Here is a 16,544-nt window from a genome sequence, read left to right as displayed (position 1 = left end):
TTTTTTGTTTTTTTGCTAGTCTGCAAGTTAGTTCTTGGCAGTGTTCCCTGTAACAGGAAATGCCAGATGTTGTTGCCCTCAACTCCCATACTTGCCAGCCAAAGGCCATTGCAGCTGAGGATGCTGGGAATCCCTTCTACAGGCAACACTAAGTGCCTCTCAGAAACATGTATCAGGAAGCAAGTCTATCACTGCATATATTTATTAACAGGGGCAGGTGGGAGCTGGTAGATCTCCAGGCAATCTCACTGAATTGTTTCCCCTCCCTTCCCTTTTTTTCTAGCAACCAAACTTCAAGCAGAAATTTGTTGCCTTGCTGAAGAGGTTTAAAGTGACTGATGAGGTAAGAAATTGTTTGTCTGTCCCTGTCAGCTGTGTAGCTGGTCTGGCTTGGGTATCAATCAATTAATCAATCAATTAAATTTCTAGACCGCCCCATCCAAAGGCTCTGGGCGGTGCACAAGAAGTTTAAAACATAAAAACAAGCATCATTTAAAACACACAGCTTAAAACAATATAAAAACCATTTAAAACCAATTCAGAACCATTCAAAACCAATTCAAAACAATTTTAAAACCTTGGAAGGCCAGGCCAAACAAGTAAGTCTTTAGGGCTCTCTTAAAGGCCAACAAAGAGCCTAAATTATGGATATCTGCCGGGAGTGCATTCCATAGGCCAGGAGCAGCTACAGAAAAGGCCCGGTTCCATGTCGCCCCCAGACGTACTGGTGGTAACTGGAGACAGACCTCTCTAGATGACTTCAACGTGAGATGGGGATCATACAGAAGAAGGCACTCTCTAGGATAATCTGGACCCAAGCTATTCAGGGCTTTAAAGGTAATAACGAACACTTTGTATTTTGCCTGGAAACATATCGGCAGCCAGTGCAACTGTTTTAAAACAGGCATAATATGGTCTCTCCAGGTTGCCTCAGAGACCAGTCTGCCTGCCACATTTTGAAACAACTGAAGTTTCCAAACTACGTACAAAGGCAGCCCCATGTAGAGTGCATTGCAATAGTCAAGCCTGGAGGTTGCTGATGCACCACTGTTTTGAGGTCATCCTCTTCCAGGAAAGGACACAGCTGTCGAATCAGCCAAAGTTGATGGAAAGCTCTCCTGGCCATAGCCTCCGGGGTGAGGCCTGGATCCAAGAGCACTCCCAAGCTGCATATCTGTTCTTCTGGGGGAGTGTAACTCATCCCTCAAATTCCGACCCCCCACAATGAGCACCTTCGTCTTGCTTGAATTCAGCTTCAATTTGTTATCCCTCATCCAGCCCATTACTGCCCGTAGGCAGGCATTTAGGGAATGAATGCCATTTCATCATCATGATGATGATAAGGAGAAATCGATTTGGGTGTCATCAGCATACTGATAACACCCTGCACCAAATCTCCTGATGACCTCACCCAGCAGTTTCATGTAGATGTTAAAAAGCATTGGTGACAGAATGGAGCCCTGAAGGACTCTATATGATAGATCCCATTTCAAAGAGCAACTGTCACCAAGCTCCACCATCTGGTATCTGCCTGAGAGATAGGAGCGGAACCACTGCAAAGCAGTGCCTCCTGTCCCCAACTCCCCCAGGCGATCCAGAAGGATACCATGGTCGATGGTATCGAACACCGCCAAGAGATCAAAAAGAACCAACAGAGTCACACTCCCTCTGTCAATTCCCTGGTAAAGGTCATCCATCAGGCCGACCAAGGCAGACCCAACCCCATAGCCCACTCTAAAGCCAGTTTGAAATGGGTCTAGATAATCGGTTTCCTCCCAAACCACCTGGAGCTGGTTAGCCACCACTCTCTCAATCACCTTGCCCAACCATGGGAGACTGGAGACCGGCATATAACTATCCATCACTGAGGGATCTAAGGAAAAAACAGTTCTGGTCTGAGCGCATTGCTTCTGCAGGTTCGCATTCAGCAGAGTTGTCCCGGGTTGTGAGGAGTTTGATTCAGGCTCCTTCCATTTCGAACCAGTCCCCGAAGACTATGTTCTGCTGCGATCCTTTTAATCCTTTTCTTTAGAAGTGGTCTAATCATTGCCTCCTTCAAACAAGGAGGCATCCTACCCTCCCTCAGCGAAGAGTTAATGATATTAACTAGGCCATCTCCAACAATTTCTCTGCTAGATAGAAACAGCCAAGTTGGGCAAGGATCCAGGGAACAAGTGGTAGGCCGCACCATCCCAAGCAGCTTGTCTATGACCTCAGGCATCACAGACTGAAACTGATCCACTCTATCACTGCAAGAAGGATTGTTGGACACCACCTTAATAGACTCTGCAAAAACAGTGGAGTCCAAGTTGGCCTGAATACAAGAGATTTTGTCCGCGAAGAAACCATTCAAAGGATCGCAGCAGAACATAGTCTCCGAGGACTGGTTCGAAATGGAAGGAGCCTGAATCAAACTCCTCACAACCCAGGACAACTCTGCTGAACGCGAACCTGCAGAAGCAATGCGCTCAGACCAGAATTGGTTTTTTGCTGCACGCATCGCCTCCGCATAAACCTTCAAATGGGCTCTGTGCTGTGTCCTGTCAATTTTGAGCCAAGTTCTCCTCCACTTGTCACCGACCTTTCTGCTATGAGCCAACTATTTGTGCACTTTCCCCAGCATGGGTGTGCCATATAATTTTCTGTGTAAAGCATTACTTTATTATTTTATTTTATTTTTTTAAGAAAGGCATATCTATCTCTTCTGGACCTCCTCACACCCCTGTGCCTCAGTGTGCCAGACGATGGTTCTGTCAGTCCCTGCAGTGTCTCTTGGGCAGCTAGCACTCTGTCTTCAGGGTTAGGGTGTGGACTTTGTGCTGATAGATGTCCTTGTTTTCCTTGGGAGGTGAGACAAAATGCTGGGTGTCTGGTTAGCTCTCCTACAAAGTTAGTTCCCAGCGCTGTACCTCATGCCAACAACTCATCTGTATGGCTTCCTGTACTGGGGAGGGATCCTAACTCAGGGACAGAGCACACACTTTGCTTATGCCAAGTCCCAGGGGCAGCCTCCAGCACCAGCAGTTGGAAAAAAGCTCCCAGGCCTTTTTCCAGCATTGGTGTTGTTTCCTTGTGTGTTTATTGGAGTTCTCGCTGACTCTGCAGAAGGCTCCTGCCTGAGGCCTGGGAGAGGCACTGCCACTCACAGGAGATGGAGTGGGACTAGGTGAGCCGGTGGTCTTGTCTGGGTGTGAACCTGTTTCACACGCCCACACATGTGTATTCAAGGTAAAGGTAAAGTGTTCCGTTGAGTCGGTTTCGACTCCTGGCACCCACAGAGCCCTGTGGTTGTCTTTGGTGGAATACAGGAGGGGTTTACCATTGCTTCCTCCTGCACAGTATGAGATGATGCCTTTCAGCACCTTCCTATATCACTGCTGCCTGATAGTCTGGGAAACATATGAGCGGGGATTCAAACTGGCAACTTCTGGCTTGCTGGTCAAGCCATTTCCCCGCTGTGCCATTAGGTGGCTGTAGTCAAGGTACAGATGGAATTTTCACCAGGGCCAGGGAGTCAGACGTCTCCCTGACCCTCCCACCTTCATGTATGAGAAGGGACTTCGCTCTTCTCCTTCCTCCCACTCTTGCAGTGTCCTGGTGGTGGTTTCGTATCTGTCTGTCTTGTTTTTGTTTTTTAAATCTTGCTAGGCCCTCCTATTATCATTTCCCTGTCCTCGTTTAGCATTCACAAGCTTTGCTCATCAGTAAAATCTGAAAATGGCATTTAACATGCTGTTCACCGCCTTCTTTTCTAGACCAAAAATTGTGTTTCCTGCCAGACACCTCCCTGTGGCCAGTGCATTGCCTTTTATTTATTATCCTTTTGGTCATGGTCTTTTTGCTGGCTTCAGGTCATAATTAAACTTTGCTTTTTTAGATTGTGAGCTCTCTAGGGGCAGGGAACCTCCTCCTCCTCCTCCGTCTGTGTGAACCACTTTGGGAACTCGTTGAAAAGCAGTATAGTAGTGCTAACTACTTACCCCTGCTAACTGGGCAAAGAGGCACCCTTTAACGTGGTGATTCTCTTTATTTAGCAGGGGGAGAGTAACTGGCCCTCTCCACCCCCAGCACTGCACCTCCAGTGACTGTTGCTGGTATCTATCTTATGTTTCTTTTTAGATTGTGAGCCCTTTTGGAACAGGGATCCATCTTATTTATTTATTATTTCCCTGAGCCATTTTTTGGAAGGGCGGTATAGAAATCGAATTAGTAGTAGTAGTAGTAGTAGTAGTAGTTTGTTGTTGTTTGAGTCTGGGGTTGTGGTGTTCTACTTCTGTTATAATTAGCATCAGTGTGGTGCGTTAAGAATTAGCTTTAGTGCTGGGTGCTCAGCTTGTTTGTGCTTGAGGCTTCTTCTGATTTCAGGCTTTGGGGCCACTATTGCTGACATTTCATTTGATAGCACAGTTGGTTGTTCTTAACAGTTATGACAGATGTAGTTTCAAGATATAAGGAATGCCAAGGAGATTACTAGATCAATAAACTTCAACTAGGCCCTCAGCTATTTCTTTATTTTGTCCCCAGAAGCAAAACTCAGTTATTTCAAAGATAATCAGTTTGAGAGATTGAAAAATCTTTTCATATTCCAGATTCATGCGCACTTGCTGACTGCAGTGTCAAGTAACAACTTGCATGTGTGAATGGGCTACCACAGATAAAGCTTTCATATCCCCTCAAGTACAGTGGAGTCTGTTCACACACTCTTCTGCCAGTCATCAAATGCAGAGAAATGAGGTGATGTGTATGTGTGTGTATGTACGTATTTATTTCTTTAACCCCTTTAACTTGGCAAACAGGCACCTTTTAACGTGGTGATTCTCTTTATTTAGCAGGGGGAGAGTAACTGGCCCTATCCACCCCCAGCACAGTACCTCCAGTGACTGTTGCTGGTGTCTGTCTTATGTTTCTTTTTCGATTGTGAGCCCTTTGGGGACAGGGATCCATCTTATTTGTTTGTTATTTCTCTGTGTAAACCACCCTGAGCCATTTTTGGAAGGGCGGTATAGAAATCAAATAAATAAATAAATAAACAAACAAACTATTTGTATACCATCCAAAACTCATGTCTCTGGGTGGTTTACAATAAAATATAAATTTTATAATATAAAATATAAAATATAAAACCAGCCTGGAGTTGCCACATAGGCCATGAATCGAGGAGGCATTTGTATATAATGGCTGGGCCTGTCCCACTATATTTGGTAAGGGGCCTACTGATTTGTATGATCAGTGTGATACCATAGACATCACTCCATCTTTTCTTACTCCATTTGATTCAGCTAGGCCTAGAGATGATGACCTTCTTACTTGTCCCTGAAATTCAGTTTTTTTCGAGGATGTTTAAGTGAACCCGTTGTTCTTCAGGAGATGTTTAAGGAGGTTAGCTATCTAAACTAGTGCCCTGTGTTTCTCAAACAAAAGGATTAGTGAGGGGATTTAGACCCACATGAAAAGGGCAGGGGTCCACACATGTAGGCTTAGCTCTCTAGACAGCCATTATTTGTACTTGCCACCCACCTCTCTCTTCCCCCAAATCCTTTCTAGTACACCGGCAGAGGGCTTAGGAGAGAAGCTGGTCTTCTCTCGTTTGTACTGGGATATGAAGAAGGTAAGAAACAGTGAGAGCCCTCTCCTGTGGCTCAAAAGTGGTCCCTGCTGTTTCTTACCTTCTCAAAAATGGCAGGGGAAACGAGACCTCTGGGGAGGAGATCTGTGTGGTGCTGGGTGTCCCACTTGCTAGAGGGCTGAGGGCACTCGCCACTGGCGAGCTGGCAAGTGGATATGTGGATGCCTGGAAAAGGTTAATAATAAATTTGAGTCAAAGTAACAATAGATCAAAGCAACACCAACAAACAAACTTGTATGCGACAAGTTTTGTATTAAGAGGAAATGGAAATGCTGATGTGTTTAACTAAGTTATGGTTTCGTAGAGCCATGAGAAATTTTAAGTTAAAAAAGAAGATCCAAATCTGGATTCAGGTTCCCTTCGGGCTTCCCCACTTGACTCTTGCTTACTTTGCAGTTTGTAAGTAAGTACAGTGCTCTTTGAACTGTGCTCTTTGAAATGCTTTCATGTGAAGCCCTGTGTGATCAGTGCTGTGTTGTGATGCCTTATGCTTTGCCCATGCTACAAGGCATATATATGCTGTACTCGAAGGTATAGAAGTAAAGTAGTATTTTTATAGAAGCTTTTTCTCTATCCATCTTTATTGTTAGTACGATATCCTTGTGAGGAACATGAACCAAAGAATGCAGTGTATTCTTTGGACTGGAGCCCTGCCCACTACTGATTACAGCTAATCTAAATATGGGGGTGCGAGAGGTCATCTGACCAGAGGGGTTTCAATACCGGCTTAAAGGAGTTTTGGGCAGGCACCATTCCTGAGATTCCCTTTAGTCAAAGGTGCTGAGGATTCAACCCAAAACTTCAAGGGCTGAGCTTTGGCCATTTCCCCTGTGAGTGAGATCGATCCAGATCCACTCTATCTCAGCAAGGACATGAAGCAATAATCCTAGTGCATTTCTTCAGCAGGGTGAACCCAGGTCAAGCCATGCTGACTGAAGTTGGCAAAGGAATGTTTCTGGGAGCAAAAGGCTTGCATCAGCAGAGTTCTTGGCCGGCAGAAGTCTCTCTTGCTTTTGCTGCACTGCATGCATATCGATACTACACACTATAAACTGACACACCAGTCGTCCACACATAAGCCTTGTGAATTGTTTCATGGAACACATCTTAGTGGCTTGGTCCACAAAACAACCCTGTGATTTAGGCCCACTGTTTTTACAGATCGAACGTTGACTTTGGCATTGGAACTTTGGTCTGAATCCAAGCAGCCCATCTTTGGCCCTCTAGCTGTTGTCGAACTACAACTCCCATCACCTCTGGCTATAGGCCACTGTGGTTAGGGGCAGTGTTCGCTCGAATTTTTTTCATCTGCATGTGGAATGAGTTTTGTTCTGAGAGGCAGTATCAAGGCAATGTGTGTGCACATGCATTCAAAGTGGGATCATAAGAACAGCTCTGCTGGATCAGGCCCAAGGCCCACCTAGTCCAGCATCCTGTTTCACACAGTGGCCCACCAGATGCCTCTGGGGAGCCTACAGGCAAGAGGTATGTGCACGCCCTCTCTCCTGCTGTGGCTCCCCTGCAACTGGTATTGAGAGGCATCGTGCCTCTGAGGCTGGAGGTGGCCCACAGCCACCAGACTAGTAGCCAGTGACGGACCTGTCCACCATGAATCTGTCTAAGCACCTTTTAAAGCCATCCAACCTGGTGGCCATCACCACATCCCATGGCAAGGAATTCCATAGATTATGCGCTGTGTGAAAAAATACTTCCACTTGTCGGTCCTAAATTTCCCAACCTTCAGTTTCATGGGATGATTCCTGGAATCTTCCTGATTAAACCTGAATGGGAACTAAAATTAACTGAGCGGACATCAAAAAACATGTGAGCACATGGGCATGCGCATGCCTTAGAGGGAACACTGTTTAGGAGTGATGGGAGTTGTAGTCCAACAGCAGCTAGAGGGCCAAAGTTGGTCTAAACGCAGAGCCTTTGCTATTGGGCTAAAATGATTCTCTGTTCTCTGCTTGCACAGAGAATGCACTTTTGAGTACAGGATTTGTGCACACTCATTTGTTTGATTTCAACAAAAAATATGTCATGCTACATCCAGCTCTCCCCAAAAGCTTGATAAGGAAAACTCTCTTTGGAAGGACTAATTCTGACATGGCACAATTCTGCCTTAGAGAGGTAAAGGAGAGATGGTTCTGAAGGGAGGACAAAAAACTTGCTTAGCAGGGAAACAACCTTCAGTTTTTATGAGGAGCTCTCCTTTGCTGGGGAGGAAAGTAGAAGTTTGTTTATGTGTGCCTCTGCAGGAAGTTGCTGTACTTGGTAGGGATGTGCACAGAACCGGCAGCGGCCGGTTTGAAGCCGGGTGGGGGATAACTTCGAGAGCGGGGGAGGGTGCACTTACACACACACCAGGCCGTGTTTCCCCCGCCAGCTCTCAGTTTCCTAAAAGTCTGTTGGGGCGGCAGCATACCTCCCTGCTGCCCCATTGCCCCCTTTACTGGAAGTACTCAAACACGCCTGCACACAGCGCGCACACCCACCCGATGAGCGTGATGTACACGAGCATGACGTGCAGGCACATTGAGTACTTGTGGTTACTTGCAGTAAAGAAGGCAACAGGGCAGCAGGGAAGTACGCTGACAGACTTTTAGGAAACCGAGTGCAGGCGTGGGAAACACGGAGGGGGGAGGTAAGTACACCCTCCCCCACCCTTAAAGGCAGACACACATACCCCACCGGCGTTGAACCGTCGAACCTGGCAGTGTTCTAACCTGTTTGGATGCCCGTAAAAGGACCTCCGAACAGGTTCATGCACATCCCTAGTACCCAGAGCTGCCAGTCTTCTTGTGTGGATCATTTTGTTTTGAACTTTGTTCTTGTTGCAAAATCTGTCAGTTGCAAACTTGAGTTCTGCTGCTGTGGCCAATTTGAGTGGTGCAGACAGAAGGCTCCTCTTCGGGTGAAATGTATCCCACTTCTGACTCCTCTCTATCTCCATAAAAGGGCTTTGACATCATAAATGGCAGCAGCATCTCCCAGGAATTCCCTCCTCCTGCCACATGGACCATTTGCTGGGTAGCGTGATGTTTCAGCCATGTTTTCTGTGTGGCTAGTTTGTCTCTTCAAAGAATGAAGCATCGCTCTGGATGATGGCTGTTCTCTTTGGTTTTTCTTTGGTTTGCGTTCTGCAGGTTTTGGATTCGGACCCAGTGGATCAGACCCAAGAAGTAGAAGAGGACCTGGGCCTACTTTACGATAGCCTTGAGGAATGCAACAACAGTGACAGCGGCCCTGAAATAGAGGATAACGAAAGCGTCCACAGCACTCCTAAGCCTACGCTGAGGTAAGAGCTGGCAGGAGGAATGCAGGCCCGGCCACTTCTGGCTTGGTGGGCCACGGCAGCAGAAGAATAGGGATGCGCAGAACGTTCTCACTCGAAACGGGCCGTTGCGAATGTTCCATTCAGAAACAGAACGTCCATTCAGAAACAGAACGTCCTTCAAACAACCAGCTCGATGGGTTTTCTGTATCGGAACGGAACGCTCATAACGGCCCGTTTCGAGTGAGAACATTCTGAGCTCAGAACGTTCTTCACATCTCTACAAAAGAACTTGATTTTATATGTCTAGGGCTGCCCTTGTGCACCAAAGGCCACCACCTCGTTTCCCCAAAGGTAAGGCCATTCCCCACTCAGTCTCTGTCCTAGAAACAGGGATTTGTGTTTCCTTTCCCCTGGCGTAGCTCGGTTCTTTGGCACCCTGATACCAGGGTGTGAGTCAGTGACTTATGAGACACGGCTTCTGCGTTTTGATTCATTTGCTGGGGAAAGGGAGGCTTGGGGCCATAAAGCAGCTCCGTGATAGATGCTGATAACTTGAGGCTGACCTTGGATTTGACAGGCTGATAGAGAGGCCTTTATAAGCTGCAACAGACCAGCAGGGATTGATGGAGCAGCAGACCAGCTCATGGCGACTACATAGGTTGCGAGAGGGTGTTGCTTCCTCGTCTGTCCAGAACTGGCCCTCTTGCATGCAGAGGAGGGGCAGAAAGAAAATGGGAGGGAAGGAGGGAGCGATCCTGGGCCACAGCCTGCTAGAGAGAGATACCGTTTCCTCATTTGGGGCCAGCCACGTTCCAGTTGGCTTTTTCTCCTATGGGGAGTCTTCTTACTCTGGTAGCATTTGGGACAATGACGCGCCTTTGGGCCGTAGGAGAGATACAGGAAGTGTGTGTTTCTGTGTCTGTATACTTCATTCTGCGTCCCTCCTGAGCATGTGGATCCTCATCTCAGAAAGGGTATTCTAGAGCTGGAAGAAGGTGCAGGGAAAGTATCCAAAAATGAATGAAAGGGCTGGAGCCTTTTCCCTACGAGAGAAGGTGGAAGTGGGACTTATAGAAACAAAGACAACTGGTGGGGGCTGGCATGGCCTGATACAAATTTATACAATTACACATGTGTGGAGAAAGTGCAGTTGAAATCATCTCCTACTCTCTCATCGTACTAGAACTAGAGTCACCTGATGAAATTGGCAGTAGATTCAGGATGGGCAGCAAAAGAAAACACTGGTTCATAATCAGTGTATGGCAGTGGTCCTCAAATGTGGGTTCCCCCGATGTTGCTGGACTACAGTTCCCATCATCCCTAGCCACAATGGCTGGCCATCGTGGCTGGGCCTGATGGGAGTTGGAGATGGCTGGCCATCCTGGCTGGGCATGATGGGAGTTGTAGTCCAACAGTGTTTGGGGACTCATGTTTGAGAACCCCGGATGTATGGAATTTGCTGCTACAGGATGATGGTCAGTAAGTAAGATATGTTTTAAAGGGGGATTAGAAAACTGATGGAAGACTGGTGTATCAGTGGCTGTTTGCCCCAGTAACTAAATGGAACTTCTATGTTCAGGGGCATTACATCTCCAAATGCCGGTTGCTGTGTGGGCAGCATTGCCTTCGAGCTTTCCTTTTGGACTTCCTGGTTGGCCGCTGCGTAAAACCAGATGCTGTAATAGATGGGCCGTTGGTCTGCCCCAGCCGAGCTCCTCTCGTCTTCTTAATGTGCTTCTACCTGCCTATCTCTAGGCATCGAATGCTAGATGAGGTGCTGCTGAAGCTCAGCGGAGGGCTTTGTGGACCCTCCTGGGCATTAGAGATCCGTAGTTTGGAGGAGCTGCTGGGGACGTCCTCCTGTAAACTAAACTTGGTGCACTGATGATGGCAGAGCAGTGGGGTGCATCTTATTGGGCCATGAAAATTGCCCTGGGGCGTGATGGTTCGTTCTTGAACCTTGCCAATAATCCCCAAAAGGTATGAGCTTGGCCTGCGTCACATGCCCCGCGTGACGTTTGCAGCTCATTGATGGCTTGAAAGAAGAAAAGAGCCACCCTTTTCCAGTTTAGATAGGCTTCTCTGCCTGATCCCTTGGGGGCAATTCTTATGCAGCTCAGATAACGAAGAGAATGGCTGTTTACAAGCCTCCTGAATTCTCTGTATAGATCCTAGACAATGTGCCTTTAAGGCCGTGATCCTCACCACTTTTCAACCAGCTCCCGTTTGGTTAATAATTCTTTCAAAGAGAGGGGGGACCCTCAATGTGAGTGCTGACCTCTGCACGGTACTGCCCTTTCCTCAGTGCTGGGAGGGCCCTTTAAGAGAGATGGAGCCCTCTCTTAAGAGCTCTGAGAGGCAAGTACTGGGAAGGGCTACACTTCCCAGCACTCCAAGATGGCACAAGGACTCAAGAGGGCCTCATTTCCCTTAAAGGAGCCCCACCAGTGCTGGGGAAAGCAGAGCTCTGCCTAGTGAGAATGGTGCCTGGGGGTCTGTGCAATTGGCTGAACAGGCCCAATAAACCAATTAGTCAAGGAAACTGCACTTAGGTTTGGTGGGGGCCACCGCTGGCCCCTGGGCCTTGCAGGAAGAGCACTGCTTTAAGGGGTCCTAGGAACTGCCCTGAGCCAGGAATCCATTCACCCAAATATCCCTATCTTTGGGGGGCAGGGGGCATTGCCAGCCCATATTTGAGGCAGTTGGCATGCCTTTTCCTGAATACTCGGGAACATGACTCCTCCCTCACGTTTCCTCTTCCTAACTCTGAAGTTGCATTCATACTGCTCAGAATGGTAGCTTCAATGTGATAGAAAATACGGAGGGGGTGATCGAGGCCGTCCCTCCTACGTCTTCACTGAGGAAGCTGCCATCTCCTGGAGTCAGAGCCTTGGCCCGCCTGGCTCAGTATCGTCCACACTGGCAGGCAGTCGGCTCTCCAGGGTTCCAGGCAGGCGTCTTTCCCAGCCCTACCTGGAAATGCCGGGGATTGAACCTGGGGGCTTCTGCATGCAAAACAGATGTCCTGCGGCTGAGCGACAGCCCTCCTCCTCCAATGGAAGGGAACGGTCTCATGTCGTTTGAGTTGGTGCCAGCCCTGTTTTTGTTGCTCCCCAGAGGCCAGCCCGTGGGGTGGGGTCCTGCAGCATGGTTGTGTGTCGGCGCACATCTGCTATAAAATGCAGCTGCAGACTTCATCCATCCTCTTTGGCCTCTCTCCCGGTGACTTGTTAGTTGCCTTCAGCCTCATGCCGTCAGTCGTTTGGCTGGTGGAAAGAGGTGACAGCCAACCTCCTTTGTCTGTGGCTTTCCATTCCCTTGCTCCGAGAGTTCTCGTGGTTCCAGGGGGTGCAGCTTCTTTGGGGTCAGAAGTAGAGATGCTTTGCTCTGTTGTGTCCTTCCTCCATTAAAACCTTTTTTCACTCTGTGCTGCCACAGGATCTGCCACTTTCCCCCTGCCTGTCTTTTTTGTGTGGTCCATAAAGCTTTGGGGCTCTGGTGATGGGTTTGCCTGTGGTGCTGTGTGGGGCAGCAGCTGGGGAGGGATTCAAGCTGGGTTTATGGTGACTTCACTTCTTCTTCATTTCTCTTTCTGTCTGTCTCTCTGTCTGTCCGTCTGTCTGTCTGTTTCTTCTGCAGGCGTTTCTTTGAGGGCGTCTCTCACTCCGGTTCCCAGACTGAGATCAGCAGTCTGCACGGCCAAAAAGGGCAGGAGCGAGAGTCTGGCAGCCCTGTGAGTTACTCCTCTTCCTCCTCCTCCTGTTCCCCTGCTAGCAGCCTGCCTGCCTGCCTGCCTGCCTGGGCCTCCCCGCCAGAACTTACACACTGTCGGGAGTAATTCCTGCTCTCCTTCTTTCTCCTTTTCCTCTCTTTCCTTGATGAGCGGCTTCATTTCCCAGCATAGGAGGTGGGTTAGGATCAGGCTGCTGTGTGCTCAGCCAGAGGCGCCCTAGTCCCTGCGATGCTGGGGGTCGGTGGTTTGCCCCCCGTAGCTTCTCCTGGGCAGCTGGTCCTGCTTCTGGCGCCTTGATGTTGGTGTGAGAGCAAAGAGTGTTTCCTTTCCTTGCAACTATCCTGCCATGGCCCCCTTCTCGGGGATGCGAGGATCAGGGGTCTTCACTTCTCCTTCATGCCTCCTTGCCTTCCCCCACTCAGGGAGAAGCTGAGAAGCGGAAAGTGGGTGCTCCACGCACCCAGGATGAGGCGGCCATGGAAACAGCCACTATGGTGAGTACGATGGGCCTGGTTATTTGGGGCGGGGGGCCTATCTGGGCAAGGCTTTCCTGCCAAGTTTTTCCTTCTAAGTGGAGAGGCTTCCTAATGTTTTGTCTGCTGCTTATATCTAGTAGGTTTTTAGCTTCTCAGTTTTTAGCTCTTTGCTAGTAACTTTTAGTTTGGAACTTTTGGAACTTGTAATTATAAATGTGGTTTTAGCTTGGTCTTCGAACTTGTAATTTTTTCAAACTTTATATTATATCTATTTTATTAATGTTGTGAGCCACCTCGGGCTATAGCGTACTGGAGGGGCAGGGGATAGATATTTTCCATGGAAATAGGTTGCCCTGTTTCTTCGGAGGGCATTTCTAAATGGTACTCAGGCAAGGCTTCGTAGTTCAGGGTTAGAGAAATGGCCTTGTAAACAGCGGGTCCCAGGTTCAGTTCTATTTTATGTACTTACTTACTTACTTCTCTGTCCTGCTCTTCCTCCAAGGAGCCCAGAGCGGTGTGCGTGGTTAAGTTTATCATCACAACAACCCTGTGAGGTAGAGTAGGAACCTAGGAAGCTACCTTATATTGAGTCAGACTCTTGGTCCATCGAGCTCAGTATTGTGTACACTGACTGGCAGTGGCTCTCCAGGGTTTCAGGCCGGAGTCTTCCCCAGCTCCACCTGGAGATGCTGCCAGGGATTGAACCTGAGACCTTCTGTATGCAAAGCAGACCTTCTATATGCAAAGCAGATGCCCTGAGCTATAGCCCCGTCCCCGAAGGGTCCTATGTGACAGCAGATAGTGCTCACATGTAGTCACCCACCCAAATGCAAATCAGGGCAGACCAAAGGCGATAAGCCGTGCTCGCTGCTGCAAAGCCATCTCTCCTCCCCTTGAGCTGAGAGATGTGTAGCATCAGAAATGGGGCTGAGAGATCAAGTGAATGGCCCAGAGTGAGCTTCACAGCTGAGAGGAGATTTGAACTTGGTTCTTCTTCCCAGTCGTAGTCCAGCGCTCTAACCACTACGCCACGCTGAGTGCTGCGGCCTTCGTTGTGCTCCCCACCAGCATGGATATCCCCACCGGATGCTACGAGTGGCTTCCTTCTTTGGGAAGAGCCTAGAAATCAGGGCTGCTCAGCTTTGGCCCTCCTGAAGATGTTGGCCTACAGCTCTCATAATCCCTGGCTATTGGCTAGGGATGGGCCCGGACCGGTCTGGAGGCCATTAAAATAGCCTCCGGACTGGTCCGGACCTGGGCGGTCCGGTTCGGGTGGTGGGGTCCCTTTAAGAGCGGCAGGAGGGTTTACTTACCCCTCCCGCAGCTTTCCCGATCTTTCGCCATAATCCGTAGAGTAATTGGGGCAGCAGGACACCTCCCTGCCACCCCTTCCCCGACGTTGCTTCAAAAGACTCCCAGGACGTGCATGCGCGCGCAAAGGACTCCTGGGAGTCTTTTGAAGCAACGTCGGGGAAGGGGCGGCAGGGAGGTGTCCTGCTGCCCCAATTACTCTACGGATTATGGCGAAAGATCGGGAAAGCGGTGGGAGGGGTAAGTAAACCCTCCCGCCGCTCTTAAAGGGACCCCACCACCCCAGTGCCAGACCACAATTGGCGGTTCCGTGCACACCCCTACTATTGGCCACTGTGGCTGGGGATTATGGGAGTTGTAGTCCAAAAACATCTGGGGGGCTTAAGTGGAGCAGGCCTGGAGGTGCTCTGCACATGCCTTCTATGTCTCAGGGACAGAGCACATGCCTTCTAGGCAGAAGGTCCCAGGTTCAATCCCTGGCCTCTCCAAACAGGCCTGGGGAGGAGCCCTATCCAGAACCGTGTAGTCCGTGTGTGCGACGCGGAACTTGGTCCTACTCCGCTAGATGGACCAATGGCCTGACTAAGGACAAGGCATCTTCATGGGTTCTTACTTTGGGGACGGGATACACTGATCCAGCCCATCTGCTCCCAGCAGGCCACACTTCTCTGCCCAGTTTGACTCCCATACCAGGCCACCACCTGCCCTTCCAGCGGCATCGAAGCAAGGCTGCAGGAGCAGCAGAACGGGCTTCGTAGCTGGCTTTCCACACTTGGCATGGTGGCCACCTAGTGGAAGGCAGACCTGCCTCGCCCGCCAACACTGGCTGCATTGCTGACTGCTTTCTGAGACTGCCCCCTCTGGATGGCCCCAAGCTGCCTCGAGGACCTTTATTAGCCCTGGCTTGCTCATGTCGCACTGCCGGACTGGACCACATGAGGGCAGTGCAGTGCCCATCTCAGCTACTGGAACAACATCAGACAGCACACAATAGACTGATGCTTTACCTCTGGGACTCTTGTTTCATTCTTTGCCCTCCACTGAGCTGATTTATATGTCCAGGAGGGTAACAGACAGTTCTTCTCCACTCTCTCTCACACACACCCCCTTCAGATTATACTATCTCAGAATGTATATTTCTTTAAAAACACTTCCACATTGGAATCTTCCTCCACCCAAAAAGTTAGCATGGTGTAACACAATTACTGCAATGTCTGATGTGGAGGTGTCCAGCAACTCCTCTTATGTGGTTAGGTTGGGTCATTTTCAGCTTGTGACTCCTGAGGCTGTGGACGAGCTGCTTGGAATGGTGTGGCCTACCACCTCTTCTCTTGAACCGTGTCCAACATGGCTTATACCATCAGGCAGGGAGGCTGTTGTAGAGGGCCTGGTAGAGATTATAAAGGCTTCTCTGTGGGATTGCAGGATGCCTCCTTGTCTTAAGGCGGCAATCATTAGACCTCTTCCAAAGAAGCCTGCATCGGCTCCTTCAGGGTTAAGCAACAATAGGCCTGTCTCCAAACTTCCATGGCTGGGCAAGGTGATTGAGAGGGTGGTGGCTTCCCAGATCCAGACAGTCTTGGAAAACACTGATTATCTAGACCCATTTCAAATCGGCTTTCAGGCGGGCTAAAGAGTGGAGACTGCCTTGTTCAGCCTGATGGATGATCTCCAAATAGGAATTGACAGAAGGAGTGTGACTCTGTTGGTCCTTTTGGATCTCTCGGTGGCTTTTGATATGATCCACCATAGCATCCTTCTGGAATGTCTGAGGGGGTTGGGGGTGGGAGGCACTGCTTTGCCGTGGTTCCGCTCCTACCTCTTGGGCAGATTCCAGATGGTGTCCTTTGGAGACTATTGCGCTTCAAAATCTGAAGTTTTATATGGGGTCCCTCAGAGCTCCATACTGTCTCCAATGCTTTTTAACATTTACATGAAACTGCTGGGAGAGATCATCAGGAGATTGGGTGCAGGATGTTATCAGTATGCTGACGACACCCAAATCTATTTTTCCATGTCAACGTCATCAGGAGAAGGCATAACCTCCCTAAATGCCTGCCTGGAGGCTGTGATGGGCTGGATGAGGGATAACAAACTGAGACTGAATCCAAATAAGATCAG

At 49.1% G+C, this 16,544-nt stretch overlaps 1 protein-coding gene across 4 annotated transcripts in view; it reads left to right on the top strand.

Annotated features, from left to right (window-relative positions):
• Positions 1–16,544, top strand: part of LOC128352551 (phosphofurin acidic cluster sorting protein 2-like) — a 224,966-nt gene that overhangs the window by 183,717 nt on the left and 24,705 nt on the right. For all 4 annotated transcript variants that reach the window (XM_053313240.1, XM_053313248.1, XM_053313258.1 and 1 more), the window contains exons 8-11: positions 284–343; positions 8,773–8,924; positions 12,543–12,636; positions 13,059–13,130. In XM_053313240.1, coding sequence (XP_053169215.1) covers positions 284–343; positions 8,773–8,924; positions 12,543–12,636; positions 13,059–13,130 — 378 coding nt within the window. The remainder of the gene's footprint in view (positions 1–283; positions 344–8,772; positions 8,925–12,542; positions 12,637–13,058; positions 13,131–16,544) is intronic.

This window comes from Hemicordylus capensis, chromosome 1 (assembly GCF_027244095.1).
Source record: "Hemicordylus capensis ecotype Gifberg chromosome 1, rHemCap1.1.pri, whole genome shotgun sequence".
Taxonomy (NCBI): Eukaryota; Metazoa; Chordata; class Lepidosauria; order Squamata; family Cordylidae; genus Hemicordylus; species Hemicordylus capensis.
The sequence above is the reverse complement of the archived record's forward strand: the minus strand, read 5'-3'. Positions and strand labels throughout refer to the sequence as shown.